The sequence below is a fragment of the Cucumis melo genome, chromosome 10 (assembly GCF_025177605.1).
Source record: "Cucumis melo cultivar AY chromosome 10, USDA_Cmelo_AY_1.0, whole genome shotgun sequence".
NCBI classification, from domain to species: domain Eukaryota; kingdom Viridiplantae; phylum Streptophyta; class Magnoliopsida; order Cucurbitales; family Cucurbitaceae; genus Cucumis; species Cucumis melo.
Window position 1 is genome coordinate 5,776,046 of NC_066866.1, and position 15,795 is coordinate 5,791,840.

The window sequence follows — 15,795 nt, forward strand, 5'->3', positions numbered from 1 at the left end:
CAATTTCAGCAACTATCTCTCATCTCTTTATTAGATAAACTCAAATCTCTAATAAATAAGCACCAAACATGCCCTTCTAAAATCTAATTAATCAACAAAATTCATAGAGCTCGCTATAATTCAAGAAATCTCCTTCTCTTTGCACCGAACACTCTCGGAGCGAAAATTTCCATCATGTAGGAAGTGAAACCATTAAGCTTCATGGAGGAATATATCAATCAACTTTGAAAAATCAAGCAATGTACAGCTTGAAATTGTAAAGTACAGAATTGGAATGCCTGTACAATCCTAAATCATACATTCTCGTACATTGTACGTACGTCGCACAAATTTCCAGAGTTTCGAAAAATTAATGTAGAATCTCATGCAACTCTCCGTTAATCTAGCTTAAATCCACACAAAAAATTAGCCTAAACACTTCATTAATTTCGTAAACAATTATCTAAGCTTTCAATTACTCAGGATCAAACTACACTATCCAGAAATCTAAACTAGAAGACAGCAATGCTTGCTTGTTACTTTGTCCCCGATCAACAGAAAGTAAAATTGATGTTCAAAATTCAAATATTGGGCGATATCATCATGATTTGTAAACAACATGTATCGATAATCAATAAAAGTGCAGTTCTGTAATCATAGAAAAAGGAAACAATCGGGATTCCGAACACCTGGTTTTATGCCTTCCAAAATTAGCGCAACAAAGATACGCATTGAGAAAATGAATATGGAGAAATGGAAAAGAAAGGATTCACCTGAAACAAGCGCCGTGTTCAAAGCCATGAAAATGCTTCAAGCACTTGCTTGTGTATCGCAATGCTTCACAAATTAATTATTCCTTTTTTTTTTTTAACTTTTTTATCAATATTTTTCCAAACTTTTGAAAATACTTAATAAATTTATTTATAACTAAAATGAAAACATATATTATTATTATTAGAAAAATTATTGCAAATAATAAAATTGTTCGAAAATATTTACAAAACTTTAGTTTCTATTTATCACCGATAAAAGTTGTGGTTATTTTTCTTTTTTACTGTATTTTGGTTCATTTTTCTTATACTCCTCGCTCTTCTTCCTTCTTCTTTGTTATTTTTTTAGATTAGAAACTAATTTGTTGTTGTATAAAAATTATTGTCTTAGTAAATTTCAATCGGTATGGTGCAAATCCTTTGTAAGTACTTTTATATCGATGAATCTCATATTTATATCTTTTAGTTACTCCTTAATTTTTTAAGGTGCGACAAATAAAAAGTGAAATCCTCTCTTCTATCTTTGATCAGGTCTAAGTATATGCATGTTATTCTCAATGTTAGTTAACAACAATAATTGAATATTGCTGGGCTATTTCAAATCCAACTTGAAAAAGAATGTTTTATTGGTTGAGTTAGGTTGAAATTGAAATAGTTTTTATAATCAAACCCAATTAATTGGATGGTAGTTTATTTGACGTAAAACAAATTTGATTAAGTAAGAATATTTGTGGGAAAGGTAAAATGAAAGGAAAATTGTCTTTTTGGAAAATAAAATTGAAATAATAAGTTTTTTTTGGAAAAAATGTGTAACAGTGTTTTTATAGTATTTTCTTTTTTTTTCCGTATGATGAATTGATCGAGTACAGTATTATCCATGTATCATGTGATTTAATACGGTGTAATTCAAAATACTAGTGGTATGATTTAAACCTAATTAAGTTATTGAAATACTATGTAATTTAGATGTTAGGTTATAAAATTTTAAAGGAAATGAAGAGTTAAATCAATTGGATTTTTCTCTATTTTTTACTTTTAAATTCAAACTTTGATCTCAGATATGCTTGATTTAACTCATTTTTTTAAAATATCTCGGATTATTCGATCTTTCATTTTTTTTTTATTTTTTTTATGATTTTAAATTAGCATATATTTTTACATTTTCTTTATCTCATTTGTTTTCTATAATTTTAAATTCGGATTAAACCATTTTGATTTATTTCTTGTTATTTTATATACGAGATTATTCAACATTTAATTTGTTTTATAACTTTTATGATTTTAATTTATAATATATCTTTTCATTTTTCTTTATTTTATTGATTTTTTATCAAAATCTTCTAACAATGATTTGTGTGTAGTCACTACTACATAAATTTGGATAGCTTGACGTACTCGACGTTAGGTATACTCTGATCATTATATCCCAAAACAACGTCAGGTTTTATATTTCTTAATATATTTTTTGCGTCGAATAAGATAGTATACTTGACTCACATTACATGTCAAGTTGGTGGATTCTTGACGTTGATTTTGTATCATATTTTGGTTATTTTTTACATTTTATTTTTTTTGAAATATATGGTTACTTGACACAGTATTTAACTCTTGACATGTTTTTAACTGTCATGTATATTTTTTTACATATTAAATATATTAAAATTTTCATTTCCTATTTTCTGCGATACATTCATTTCAATCTATCTTGGATTCATAAGACTTAGTCATTCAGTCAGTCTTCAACAAATATTTTTACTTTAAATATAATTTAATTACGTAAGAAATTAAAAAAAATGTATAATTTCATTAATATGAAAAAACTATAGAACATTAAAATTATCAAATACACATTAATCCTATTGCAAAATTAATAACATAACACAATAATTTTTATTAATCATATACTGTTAAAACTTTATTTGAAATATTATTTCTCATTCAATTCATTTCTCTTAAATGATCGTTAATTGAAATTAACTCAATTATATTATTATGTAAATGTCATGGTTATAAAATATTAAAGATAACCTAAATAATTATCTTAATAAAAAATTATATAACGTAAAATTTTAACTAATTTCGATGATCCTACAAATAATAAATTTAGATTTAAATTAACATATAAATATGAATATTGCAAAATTTAAAATTTTAAAAATATTTAAATAAACACATTCACAATTTAAATTCGGAAGATAAAGATAATATATAAATTTAAATATTGAAAAAATTAAAATATATTATAAGTATAAAAAATTATTAAATATAAAATATATCAATATAGCTTTTCACGCGAGATTTTTGAAGAAATTTGATTTGTAGAGTTGAACTTTGTGTTGATGTTATATTTATATTGATTTGATGCAATGTAGTTCGATATCTAGAATTTGATTATTTGATTCTCTCGATGGCTGGATGCTTACGCTTACGCTTGATTTGAAGAAGCAAATCTTGAAGTTGGAGTCTTATCTTCAAAGAAGCGAGTTGAGGAGTTTTCTATCTATTCTCACGAACAACTCCTTAGAGTGCACGGGTGGTCTTTTATGCACTTGGACCTGGTCTGTCCATGGAGTCAATCACATGTATTTGGGTCATATTTAATTTTAGGCTAAATTAAGCCAATTTTATCCAAATATAAATAATACTTAATTGAACCAAAATAATTAATTTAATCCAATTGTCATAAGACATGTGACATCATTAGAATTGTTCAATTTGTTTTTAAATTTAATTTAGAACACATGTCAATTTTTAGTTAATCCCAAATACAATTATTTTAGTAGATGAGGTGACAATTTGTAATTGGTTCTAAAATTTCTTATTCTAATAATAGTTAAATAAAAAATATTTAAAATTAGATAAAAGAAATTTGAAAATCAAATAATACAATAATCTAATATTGAAGATTCAAAAATTAAAAAATAAATTAACATGTAATTATGAAAAATTAAAAATGAGAATAAATGAAAAAAAAATTAAAAAATATTAAACACGCGCATGCAGCGCACAAATATATGAAATATTAATAAATAAAGAAAAATAATAAATTAAAATATTAGCATATAAATATAAAAATTAAGAAAGAAAGAAAAAAGATTTTCTCAAAAATAGAAAAAATTGATAAACTATTTACACCTTACAAAATTACTAAAGAAAAAATTCATTACATTTGATTCTTTCCATGAAACGTAAACATTGAAACACAAAGAAACTATTTTCCATAATTTATCTACTTTGTCCAATTTTTAAAAACCTTTCTTAAATATTGAAAACGAGAAATAAGAATAGTTATCAAAACATGTGTTCCTTAGAAAAATGAGAAATAGAAACAAAAAAAACTATATCCTTATTAAACAAAACAAAAATAACTGATTTAAAACATTTGGAACCAAACCTATACATATCTTTTAAAATTTAAAGACGAGTAATTTTTTTTATTATTTTATTTGCCAATCATTTTAATTGGTCTGTCATATATATAGATATATATATCTATATTATTTATATATAAAAGTTATAAAACTTTTTTCTCCTCATTTTACCCTTTTGGAAAGTTGAATTTACTTAGTTACAACTTTTGCTTTATTGTAATTGACATTTTATTTAATTATATTTATAATTAATTAATATAATTTCTCTTCCTTTATTTTAGAAAGCCAACTATTAATTATTTAATAAAGAAAGAAGAAGTAAAAAGGCTAGAGGATGAAATACTAGAATGCATTAATTTTTTTTATTTGAATTTCTAAATATTAATTAAATAATTGATTATTTTACATTTAATTATATTTAATGACAGAATTTCAATGGTTATGCATATTTAAATTAATAATTACTTTTTGCTCAATTCATTCTTTCAACATTTTTAAGAATGCAGAGCAATATTTTTGCATTAATAAGAGATGAATATATGCTTTGTTGTCAAACTAAGATATCGATCATTTTGACTTCCATACATATTTTCTTTTTAAAATGTTTTATAATCTTAGTTATTTTATATAATGGTTATGTACCAATAATAAAATGTTTTATAATCTTTTAAGTCTCTCACTACATAAAGTCAACATTTCTTTTTATATAAAAGCATTTTTTTTTCGTAATTTGTTTCTTTTTTCTTTCTCAACTTACCCTCTAATTTTTTTTTTTTTTTTTTTTTGTATATAAAATAGTGAAAAAAGGGTTTAGGATCAAAGAGTTGTGAATTATGACAAATTAGGAACAGTTTACAAGTTTAGTAGTGTCAAATTTAAAAAAAGGTGTCTTACGAGGTTGTAAAGATGGTGAGCCTCAAAGAGTTACGAAGATATCGAAAATGAAATCCTAACGTTAATTAAGCTCTGAAATTAGTTTTGATTTTCACATAAAAAATTTCAATTTGGTTGTTGCTGAAGATGAAATTATTCCACTTGATTTTAATTTACACTTTCCAAACCAAAGTAACTACTAAGCTAACTATAAATATTAAAAATTAAATAGTTTTATTTATATATATTATATAAAGACAATAAAGTTAACGGGGCTCGAGACCTATACTATATTCGTCGGTGATGGAAGAAGTTTAATGTCTAATATCCTATTGTGTGTGTTTACTTTCATGTTCATAAAAATTATATATGTTCAAATAATACGAGATTACACGACTATTTTAATTATACAAGATAAAATTCTACCCTATTTGAATACAAATTTATATTATGATATCAATACAAATATCACTCTTTTTATATACTTAAATAAGAGGATAAATTTCACATTCAATGGATGTGTTTTACTAAAGCTAAACATCCCAATAAATGTTTTTAAATTACTTATTGGACACAAAATGTAGCGAAGTTTTTAGTCTCATATATATATATATATATATATATATATATATATATATATATATATATAATGGAGATTCCCTTGTGGATACTGACCTTTCTAGACTTAGGCGTTGATACAATATATTATATTTGACTCCCAATTAACTTCTTTACATTTTCTTCTTTTTCTTAGTTTCCACTCCACTGAGTACAAAACAAAAACAAAAACACCAAAACGATGAGACTTCACGTCAAGTCCGGCGACGATTCCTGCCAGAACGAGTTTCTTTATGAGTGTCACAGCGACTCATTGATCGAAGAAATTGCTTCGGAAGTCATTCAAATTTTCAATCTTCAATCTAAAATCCATCGGCTTATTTCTGAATTCGAACCCCGTCTACTTCCCTTTAGTGGCGATCCCAAAGGTTTGAATATTAGCAATCCGGACAAATAATTTCTCTTTCACTCCTTACTCTTTCTTTCTCTTTTGTAATCATCTTACGCTCCTCGATTCTTTGATGGCTTTGATGTGAAGCTACGCCTCTTTTGAGAGCTTTTTCAGAAGCAAAGTCCTACGCATCTAAGGTTTCACTCTCTATTCCCCTTTTCGTGTTTGGATAATGAGACAATCGATGAGAGTTCTGTTGTTTAGTGAACCTAGATTATGGAGCAGAGTAAATACGAATTCATTGTGATTGTTTAGTTTTTCCTTATTAGAAATCAAAACTGTTATTATAGCATTGGAAGTAGAATTGTGCTCGTTATGTTGTAATTATCAGTCTATTCTTTTGCATTTTTTCATTGATTGATTTTGATTTTCTCACTACAGGACATGATTATTCACAATAGGCCTTTATCATTTCTTGTGTTGAGACACCATTTTGAGACTATCGAAAGAGAATTGGTAGCAAATTTTGATACTTTGGGTGTCTATGATTCCACTCAGTATCAACAACTTTTATCAGGTATTTGAGATTTTCTTCCTATCTTTTCTTGTTCTGCTTTTTCGTTACTTCTTAAATAACAATAATATTACCGTCCATTACTTTAAAGTTGTATGTAACTGTTTATCTGCATTACCTTGATGATTCTGAATGATATTTTTCTCTGTCACATAATGTTATTGATTGAGGTTTTATTTTGGGTATATTAGTAATTAGCTAGAAAAGTCGTTTGGGAGATTGGTTATGAATCGAGCGAGATGGAGGTATTATAGTTGGTGAATTAAAGATCTCAAGAGTAGAGGTGCAAGTATCTTGATTTACTTGTTTATCCTTTGAGTTCTTTACCTTTTGTACCACCATACATTGTGGTTATGTTTAGGTTCTTAGCAGTTCTATATTACTCGAGTTATTAATCAAGATCCCACGTCGAATTTGTTTGGGGTTTGAACTGATAAACATTGTCTCAACTGAAGATGTGCGTTCAATATCCGACATGCATCTTGTTTCTTTTTGTCAAATTCATAGTGAGGTCCTTTAGCACGAGATTGCAATTGGCACAAAATACAAGAGGCCATATGGTTATGTTGTTTACTGCTGCTTGTTTTTTTGGTTCATGAACAGTTGAAATATGAACTTTTGTGTTATACATGCTAACATGAAGAAGTACATGCTGACATGAAGAAGTACAACATTAATACCTGGTCTGGTTCACACAGATTCCCCAAAAGGAACCAATAGAATATTAACTTTCCTAGGAAAATTATGTCAATTTTCTAGGGAAAGACCTCTTTTGGAACTATTTTTTACAAGACATTGAAATACATGGGTGTTTAGTGACCCGTAATGAGATAAGTTTGTAATGTAATATAATAAAAAATTCACGTTTGGATTGAGCTTTTTGAGTCCGATTTGTGATACAAAACTCATTCCGTTCCTACGGTTTTCAATCCAACCATCTTTCTTATTGTTTTCATACTTAACGATCTCATTTCTGTTTCGTTTTTTATTACTTGCGTTTTCAAACACTCCTTTGATATTCAGTAATCCGGATTACATTCTAGCTCTCCAAACACTCCCTAGATTACAAAATTAGAAAATAACTTCCCCATGTATTCAAGATAATTGGATTCTTTCCTCTCTTGAGATGCCAATCAGCCTGTTTACTTGTCTACCCTCATTTCTTCCCTTCCCTCTCACTGTATCTATAACATTTTCCCACGAACTCCTTTGCTAAATACTAATATATCCTCAAGGTATTCCCACTTCTATCTAAATAACATTCGTATCTGCTCTTTGATAAAGTTGTACTTGGTGATGAATAGATCCTTTCACACATCATTGTCAATCTTCTAAAACTGTTCCTCAGAAAGAAAATTGCTTTGTTTTAGATCAATCTTATAACTTTTGATGAAGGTGACTAGAAACGAGATTGTCTATTATATCACCATTCAGATGTCAGGCTTCTTGACAAGGAAACGACTCAGCTAAAACTAGCAGGAAAGGAGCTCATGAAGGAGAAACAACTCTGTGATTATATTGGAAGAAATGAGAAAACTAAGGTATTTTGTCACTGGGTTTGCCCCTTTATTTGTTTTCTTCATATAGATGACCAATTGCTCCAATTATCTATCAGATCGTTCTTAAACTACAACCAAAAACCACACCCCCATGTTGAATACTGATGCGATATGTCAACTACGAGTGCAACGTTCTTGAAGAATCTGCTCTAGTTCAAATTCCTGCTATTATGTGAAAATTTTGAGATTTGATACTAATGGGATGTGGAAATGTGAACAAGTTTTTGGATGTGAGAAAGTAGATAAGATCTCAATATTTTAGTTTGATATATGATATTTTGAATATCGTAATCTTGTATCATCAATGTGTTATCCTTGTATCATCAATGTGTTATCTATTGGCTTGAGTTTCAGAAGTTTTTATGTTTTATTGATTGGTGACCTTGTCTTATCTTTATGACTCTATCTTCTGTTTGAATAACTAATCCTATGTTTTGGTTGTAAATTTGTTGGATTCAAACCATTCGCATAGAATTATTTTGGTTGAGTTCTTTAAATCTAAGTCAAAGAAAATGGTGAAAAGAAAACGTTAATATCTAAGCATTTATTTTCTTAATATTGAAACTCAAGTTATCATTTTCTTTCCTTTCGGTTATCCAATTTTTGTTTGAATCCTTTGAAAAATATATAAACGAGACTAAATAACCCCAAATATTTTGAACACTTGTAATCACTTTTCTACTCAAAATTAGCTCATACTGATCTGACTTATTAATGGTATGCTTTTCTTATGCCCAACCTAAGTAATACTTAGATGCATTCCGAACATCATACATAAATACATCTCACTTTCATTATACACGTAAGAAAAACAATTAAAGTATAACTACATGACAATTTAGTGGAATACACACATATAGATAACGTTCGAAATGTACCTAAGTATTTTCCTAAAGAGAAAAATATCCTTTTCTATATGAGAAAGCAGAGGAAAGTAATAAAAGAAAAACGGTATTTTGAATATTTCGTTTGTGGTTTCAACAACTATATTTGTAAAATAGCATTTAATAACAAAATGAATGCACAAAAAAGCTTGTCAAGAAAAACACCATTGTTTCTTCTGAAAAGTACTGACTTTCTTCTGACTATAATACTGTCTTCAAATCTCTATCTTCAACTTTTGAACTACAAAAATTGACTAAATATAACCTTATGGTATTTCCACGTTAGTAAATTGGAAGATTCAACAACTGGGACAATCAATATTATACGATGTTTTGAAAAATAAAAATAGGACGGACATGAATTTATGTATTTACTATTCAAAAATTGAAATTCGTTCTTACGTTATGTGAAATTCATTGAAGTGTAGTAATCATAGTTGATATCTTTAAGTTACTATTATTTTTTCTTTTGAAAAAAGTTTATGCCCTTAAATCATAGTTATATAAAAGAAACTCATAAACACGTGATTGTATCGGTTCAAATGCTAAATTTTATGAATTAATAAACATACGCCATATCTATTAGTAACTTAATTTATCAATATTTCCATTTAAAGTTAACTCGATATCACATAAAGAATTATTATTCTTCTCTCAAGACTCAACAAAAGTAGCAAGACAAAGTATTACATAATCCTTCCTAAATAACTAGATAAAAATAGAAAAAAAGATGCATAGATGATAAACCATTTAATTTCAACTTTTATGTTTGTCTAAACCCTAAACCCTATTAATGGAAAGTTATCTATTCAATTTCAACTTTTTATGTTCGTCTAAAAAAATCAATATAGATAGAAAAAAATTCAACATTTCGCCTTTAACATTATGTTAATTAATTCATGCATTTAGAAAAAAATTTATGTATAAGCCATAATTGTGAAATAATGTATTGACGATTTTAAAATGAAATACTCACCTTTCGCTAAATTGATTTCTAAAAACAAAATCCCAAAATCGATTAACTTTTAAAATAATGGATTCAAATGAACAGTGTTATTACTTTAAAGTCTTAAAGTGAGAAAAGTCTAATAATTCAGAGATGGAAATTAATTTTCATAAAATTGACATTATTTAAGTCTATGTAAATAGCTTTTCCCATTGAAATTGTGTGAAATAAATGATAAGGGACCCTAAAGTTGAGAAGGCACAAGAAGTCTTTTCAATCCATGATGCTGCCTATGAAACTTAAATTCCCATCGGTGGCAAATTGACAATAATACTGAACGTGATAAACCTTAATTGAATGTCTAAATCAAAGTTGTTTGAGATAAAAATGTGTTGGTCATGTAAACTTAAATGTTTGGGGCTTGACTTATTAAGTGATATTAATAAGTCAATTGATAAGTGTGTTTGAGGTATAGAATTATACGGACGGCGTTTTTCGATAATCATAAAAGATAAGTTAAGAAAGCAAGATTAAGTTACTTGTTAAGCGTAAAAGGTATAAAAAATGAAAAGAGAAAGTTGCTTAATAAATATCCAAAATTCGATAACATTTAGTAGTTAAATTAGGTTGTTTACACTAACTTAATGAATTGGTTGGTTAAACACTCCCCTCTATTTACCTACTAATTCTATTTATCTTTATCATTACCATTGTTTGAATAAGTTTTGACGTAAGTATATATATTGTTTAAGAACACTTGTGTTAGAACTTAGAAGTCAATTCTAATACGATTCAAGTATTAATTATTTTGATATGATTAGACGTTGAAAGTATCCAAAATATAAATAACAAAATGATATCATTTTAACCCATTTTCTAAACGTATTTGTAGGCCTTGATATAGATATAGAATCATAGCGTCTTCTCACTTACAATATGAATATTGGAAAAAATATTTCATATGCTAAAAAAAAGAGTAGGAACAATTTTGAAAAAAAGAACTTTGTACAACAGGTGAGTATATAGAAGTTTTATGTTTTGATTTGGTTTATTGGGAGTCAGGTGGGGGTCTGGAAATATTAAAAAAAGTAGGAGAAAAGATGGAGTTGGTTGGTTATTTACTTCAAAATTAAAGATGGAAAGAAGTTAGATAGAGAGTGTCAGAGTACTTCATATATAATAAACCCATTTCAGAAACAGAGTTATTGGGGTTCACAGAGAGTTTTTAATATTATTTGTTTGACCATTTATTTATTTATTTATTATTGTTGGCTTCATCAAAAGTACTTTTAATTATTTCTTCCTGCCAGTGTGTGGTTTGGTTGCATGTAAACGCATGCCTCTCATGCACAACTACTCACTCAGAATACATATGGGGGGAGAAAGCAAAACCTCTAATAATGAAACTGCTTCTTCTTTCCAATAAAATGATACAATCAATTTCTTTTTCAGTTCCAACCATTAGAGGTTGTGAAAGATCAAATCATCCCCATCAAATTAGGTCTAAAGTATTCGAGTATTTGGCGACATGTATGTGTTGAAAGTACCTAAAAAAAAGGTTTAAGTCCTATTTTGGTCATAAAAGTAAAAATTTTCGGTCATATTGGAAATAAAAGAAAAAAACAACTTTTTTTCGATTTTCAAAATTTGATTTGGTTTTTTAAAAATCTTGGTAAAATATAGCTAATGAAGGATGAAATTTTTGAGATGAGATGTGTTTTTATAAGCTTAATTAATTTTAGAAAATAAAATAAGATAAAAATAAAGATTTACTAAACAAGAACTAAATTGTTTTCTATTTTTTATTTTTTTTATTGTAGCAACAAATATATATTTTTTTTATTATTGTGTAAACATGTTTTTTAAGTATGCACTTTTATTCAATGAAATCATATAGTTGTCGAACAAACATGTTTTTTTTTTTTTTTTTTTTTTTTTTTGCTTTTTATAAATTTAATCAATTATGGACTATTAACTTTTTTAAACTTTAGGAGCATTTTTTTTAATATATTAAAATGAACAAAAATATTTATAAAATATAGTAAGATTTTAGATTCTATCAATGATAGATTTTATCATTGTCTATCGGTGTCTATCATATCTATTATTTTGATATAAATTAAAATTTTACTATATTTTATAAATACTTCGTAGAGTAAAAATGTAATAGACAACAATCCCTCTCCAAGAATAGGGGAGAAAACAGTAGGGATATTTCCCCCCAAAAAAACCCACACTCGAACCTTCTAGACGCGGGGAATCCAAAAAAACAACAAAAACATTAGACAACCAATCTGGTTAGCGAGTGCACAACCAAATTACAAATTCTTAGGTATTTAGAAAAATGGACAACCCCAAGAACATAAGCAAGAGATAACACATTATCCAACAAAATTTTGTCATTTACAATAATTCTTCAAGATAAATGACACTGTCAAGGAAATTGATCAGAGAAAATCACACTCGCAGTTAATTAATTAGAGAAGAAAAATGTATCCAAATTACCAAACAATCACAATCAATTAAGTTTATTTATTCAAATTCAATAACCCAAATAGAAAATACAACATCATACATAAGAGAAGATTAAAAAAAACAATAATAATGCAATAATGGATTAAAGCTTAGTTTAATTAGTTGGTAGAGATTAGTTGTTTTTTATAAAATTAAAATCTTTATTCCTAATGAAGTTCAAAGATTCATCATAGATCCAACTATACTTCTCCATGAAAGGATTGGTCAAGCATTGAGGAGGGTAAGAATCAATACAATCCTTCCATACATTTTCATCTTCCAAATCTCTTACCACTTCCCATGCACAATTATTACACTTGAATCCTGCTCCAAAGCTTATCATTAATATTCTCTCCCCTTTCTTCAACCTCTTCTTTGCTTCCATGTATCCAAACACGTACCAAAATCCTTTGCAAACAATATCGATGGATCACGTCACTAAAAATATCAATTTCACGATTTATCAACTTTTTATCGATAAGTTATAGACAACTATACAATTTTTTATTATTTTCTTCAAACTTCCCTTAGAAATTTTATCAAATGATGTTTAAAATGCTTTAAAACGACACTTCATTGTGTTTTTTAGAAAAAAAAAATGGTTGTCAAGAAAAGTGATTTTTCATTTTTAAGTTAAATTGTTACTTCTAACCATTCTCTTAGCGAACTACCTGCAGATGAAGTGTTTCCGAATCGATGCAGCGCCATTCGAGCTGGCTCGAGATCGTAAGCGTTGAGGCCCAAGCTCTTCCCGACGCTGTCAATAACGGCCCTCCCGCCAGGGTGAATGCAGAAGTGATCGACACCCGTCTTAAGATTCAAACCTATAATTGGACCTTGACGTAGACCACCCTTTGCTCCCATGGCTCCTTTTGGTAGTTTGTTCTTTCGAATAAAAGAATTAGCTATGACATAACGAAACAACTCTCTCCATGGCAAAATCTTTGGCACCAAAACCCTTAAATTCATTGCAAATATTTTTGAAGCTGCTTTTGGGAGGTTCTTTGTTAGCCTAAACCCACGATACCCACTATCATCTTCAACCTTCGTAGAAATATAAATAAATTAATATAAATTTAACTAAATTATTTTCCAATAGAGAAAAAAATGGGCCAAAATATTTACAAAATATAAAGAAAATATCAACACTATTATTTATATATATGTCTATCTCTATTTTAATTTATTGTGATATTTTTCTTTTATATTTTGAGAAGTTTGTCGGTTAAATTATTTATCCAAAATAAATCGATAATAATCACTATTAATCTCTGTTTTCCCTTTTCATTTAATATTGAGGTAGGTTCAAATATACATATTCTTTGTCTTTACCATTATATTTTTATTATTTAAAATAATAATTATAATAAAAAATGAGAAATTATCATAAATATCAAAATAGATTGAAATAATTTACGAAGTATAGAAAAAAAATATCAAATGAACTACCGAATCTGATGATTTTGCTTATATATATATATATAAATATTTGAGAAATTTTTTATATCTTTTTAGAGAATGTTTGAGATTTTTTTAATATCATTTTAGAGATTGTTTGACATTTTTTTTGATATCTTTTTAGAGAATGTTTGAGAATTTTTTAAAATAATAATAAAAAAAAAAACTAAATCTTTACTATACCCCTTTATTTTATTTAAAAGTTTAAAAATTATATATCCAACTATAAGTTCAATATTCAAACATTAATTTATCATTTTGAGCACATGGCTCAATTGGTTTGTATATATACATATATATTTCGTCTAAGAAAATTTGAAAAGTTCATATCCTAATTCGAAAGGCTAAACTAAAAAGAAAGAAGAGAAAAAAAAAAAACCAATTGATATTATCTTACCGATGAGATTAAGCTTTATCTATTAAATCTTCTATTATAAAATCTAATGTTGTGTTTAACACAACATTGTAGTGATGATGATAGAATTTATCAGTTAATTACCTGAATACAACATTGGTAAGCTTCATCATTTGCACCGAGATGTGTTCGAACCAAACAGTTGAGCTTCAACATGGCTTGATGTTTCAACTCTCTTTTATTCGTGAAAAGCATAGAACAACCACCCGAACGAAATAAACAATTTGAAAGAACCATTTGTTTTTCCTTCCCAACATACCAGTTAGGTCCCATAGATTCAGTAGCAACAACAATGGCATAAGAATTATCATAACACTTAAACAAATTATTAACCAAATCGATGGCTACAATGCTTGCACTGCATCCCATTCCGGATAGATTAAAGGCCTTAATATCTTCCCTCATCTTGTAACGGTTAACAATCCTAGACGTCAAACAAGGAGAAGGCGAAAACAACGACACGCTTACGACCAAGATTTTGATGTCCGAAGGAGAAACGAGAGTCTTTGCAAAGAGTTTGTCAAGCGTGTCGAAAATGATGTCATCCATCTCAGCAACGGCCTCATTCAATGTGGGGTTTTCTTCGTGGCCTTCAAGGACGTTTTTGGGGGCATAGGTGTGTTCGCCAATGCCAGAGCTGACGATTGTTTTGAGGAGAAATCGGTATTCGTCGAGGCCGAGGTTTTTGTTGCGGAGGACGATTTTTACGCAAGAATCTGTGTTGAGTTTTCGGGTTGGGTCGATGGGTTTGTAGCATTGGTAGGCTAGCATGTAGCAACAAGATTGGTTTTTCCATTGAAGGAGGAGCTTGAAGAGAGTGAAGATGGTGAAGAGGAGAGTGATCAAACATAGTGCCATCGTGAGTCCTCCTTCCATTTTGGCTATGGGATTTAGGAGAGAAGGGTTATTTGTGTTTAAAAGAAGAAAAAAGTTCTCTTGCTTATTTATTATTGTTTGAAGTACTAAGTAATTTGATGGGTTCTCTTTTTTATTTGCTTTGGAAGAGAGTAGTGAATTCATATTGTTTGGTGGGTTTGTGAATTTAAAGCCAAAGGAAGAGGGATTAGAATTAATTAATGTTGTTCCCATTTTCTTTGATTGAAATTAAAAAAAGTTATTTGAAGGTTTAGAGTTATATTTTCAAGGTAAGATTCAAAAATCCGCATGTCTCTCTTTCTACTTGTTTGAAGCATTTTTATTGTTTCCCTCTCGTTCATTTAAGGATGAAAAATTGCCAACAACGTTGTGACAACCTATTCCAACTAATTATATATATATATATATATATATATATGAAACAGCCAAATGAATGCTTATCTTTCTCACTCTACATCACTCCTCTCACACAAACCAATCAAATAATGTGTTATTATTGGTTTCTTTTTATAGAAGATTTGAATCGAATTCACGTGGTCTTTTTTTTTTTTAATTGAACACTACAATTTTTGGCGATAGATTATGCCATGTGGTTGTAAAATCTTGGTACAATAATACTTTTGCTAT

At 28.1% G+C, this 15,795-nt stretch overlaps 2 protein-coding genes across 4 annotated transcripts; one reads left to right on the top strand and one right to left on the bottom strand.

Annotated features, from left to right (window-relative positions):
• Window positions 1–5,665: 5,665 nt before the first annotated feature.
• Window positions 5,666–8,431, top strand: LOC103500174 (uncharacterized). 2 transcript variants are annotated; one of them, XM_008463389.3, is made up of 5 exons: window positions 5,666–5,979; window positions 6,090–6,139; window positions 6,384–6,519; window positions 7,951–8,057; window positions 8,132–8,431. In XM_008463389.3, the coding sequence occupies exons 1-5, from the start codon at window positions 5,793–5,795 to the stop codon at window positions 8,171–8,173; spliced, it is 522 nt and encodes a 173-aa protein (XP_008461611.1). In that variant the 5' UTR covers window positions 5,666–5,792; the 3' UTR covers window positions 8,174–8,431. The 2 variants fall into 2 exon arrangements, 1 of the variants encoding a protein (XP_008461611.1); XR_539990.3 differs by having other exon boundaries at window positions 5,691–5,979; window positions 7,912–8,057.
• A 3,984-nt stretch (window positions 8,432–12,415) lies between these two features.
• Window positions 12,416–15,286, bottom strand: LOC103500175 (3-ketoacyl-CoA synthase 19-like). Of its 2 annotated transcripts, none has more exons than XM_008463390.3 (3): window positions 14,377–15,286; window positions 13,091–13,463; window positions 12,416–12,827 (listed from the first exon to the last, which is right to left on the bottom strand). In XM_008463390.3, exons 1-3 carry the CDS (start codon window positions 15,166–15,168, stop codon window positions 12,553–12,555), a joined length of 1,440 nt encoding a protein of 479 aa, XP_008461612.2. In that variant the 5' UTR covers window positions 15,169–15,286; the 3' UTR covers window positions 12,416–12,552. The 2 variants fall into 2 exon arrangements, with proteins under 2 accessions (XP_008461612.2, XP_008461613.2); XM_008463391.3 differs by having other exon boundaries at window positions 12,416–12,857; window positions 14,377–15,285.
• Window positions 15,287–15,795: the final 509 nt, after the last annotated feature.

Bases quoted from the DNA above. Each gene is read 5' to 3' on its own strand.
- LOC103500174 (XM_008463389.3), top strand. From the start codon at position 5,793: ATGAGACTTCACGTCAAGTCCGGCGACGATTCCTGCCAGAACGAGTTT. The intron at 5,980-6,089 runs GTTTGAATATTA...TTTGATGTGAAG, and splicing joins CTTTAGTGGCGATCCCAAAG to CTACGCCTCTTTTGAGAGCT. The intron at 8,058-8,131 runs GTATTTTGTCAC...ATTATCTATCAG, and splicing joins GAAGAAATGAGAAAACTAAG to ATCGTTCTTAAACTACAACC.
- LOC103500175 (XM_008463390.3), bottom strand. From the start codon at position 15,168: ATGGAAGGAGGACTCACGATGGCACTATGTTTGATCACTCTCCTCTTC. The intron at 13,464-14,376 runs GTAATTAACTGA...ATTTCTACGAAG, and splicing joins CTTACCAATGTTGTATTCAG to GTTGAAGATGATAGTGGGTA. The intron at 12,828-13,090 runs GTAGTTCGCTAA...TTGTTTGCAAAG, and splicing joins CGGAAACACTTCATCTGCAG to GATTTTGGTACGTGTTTGGA.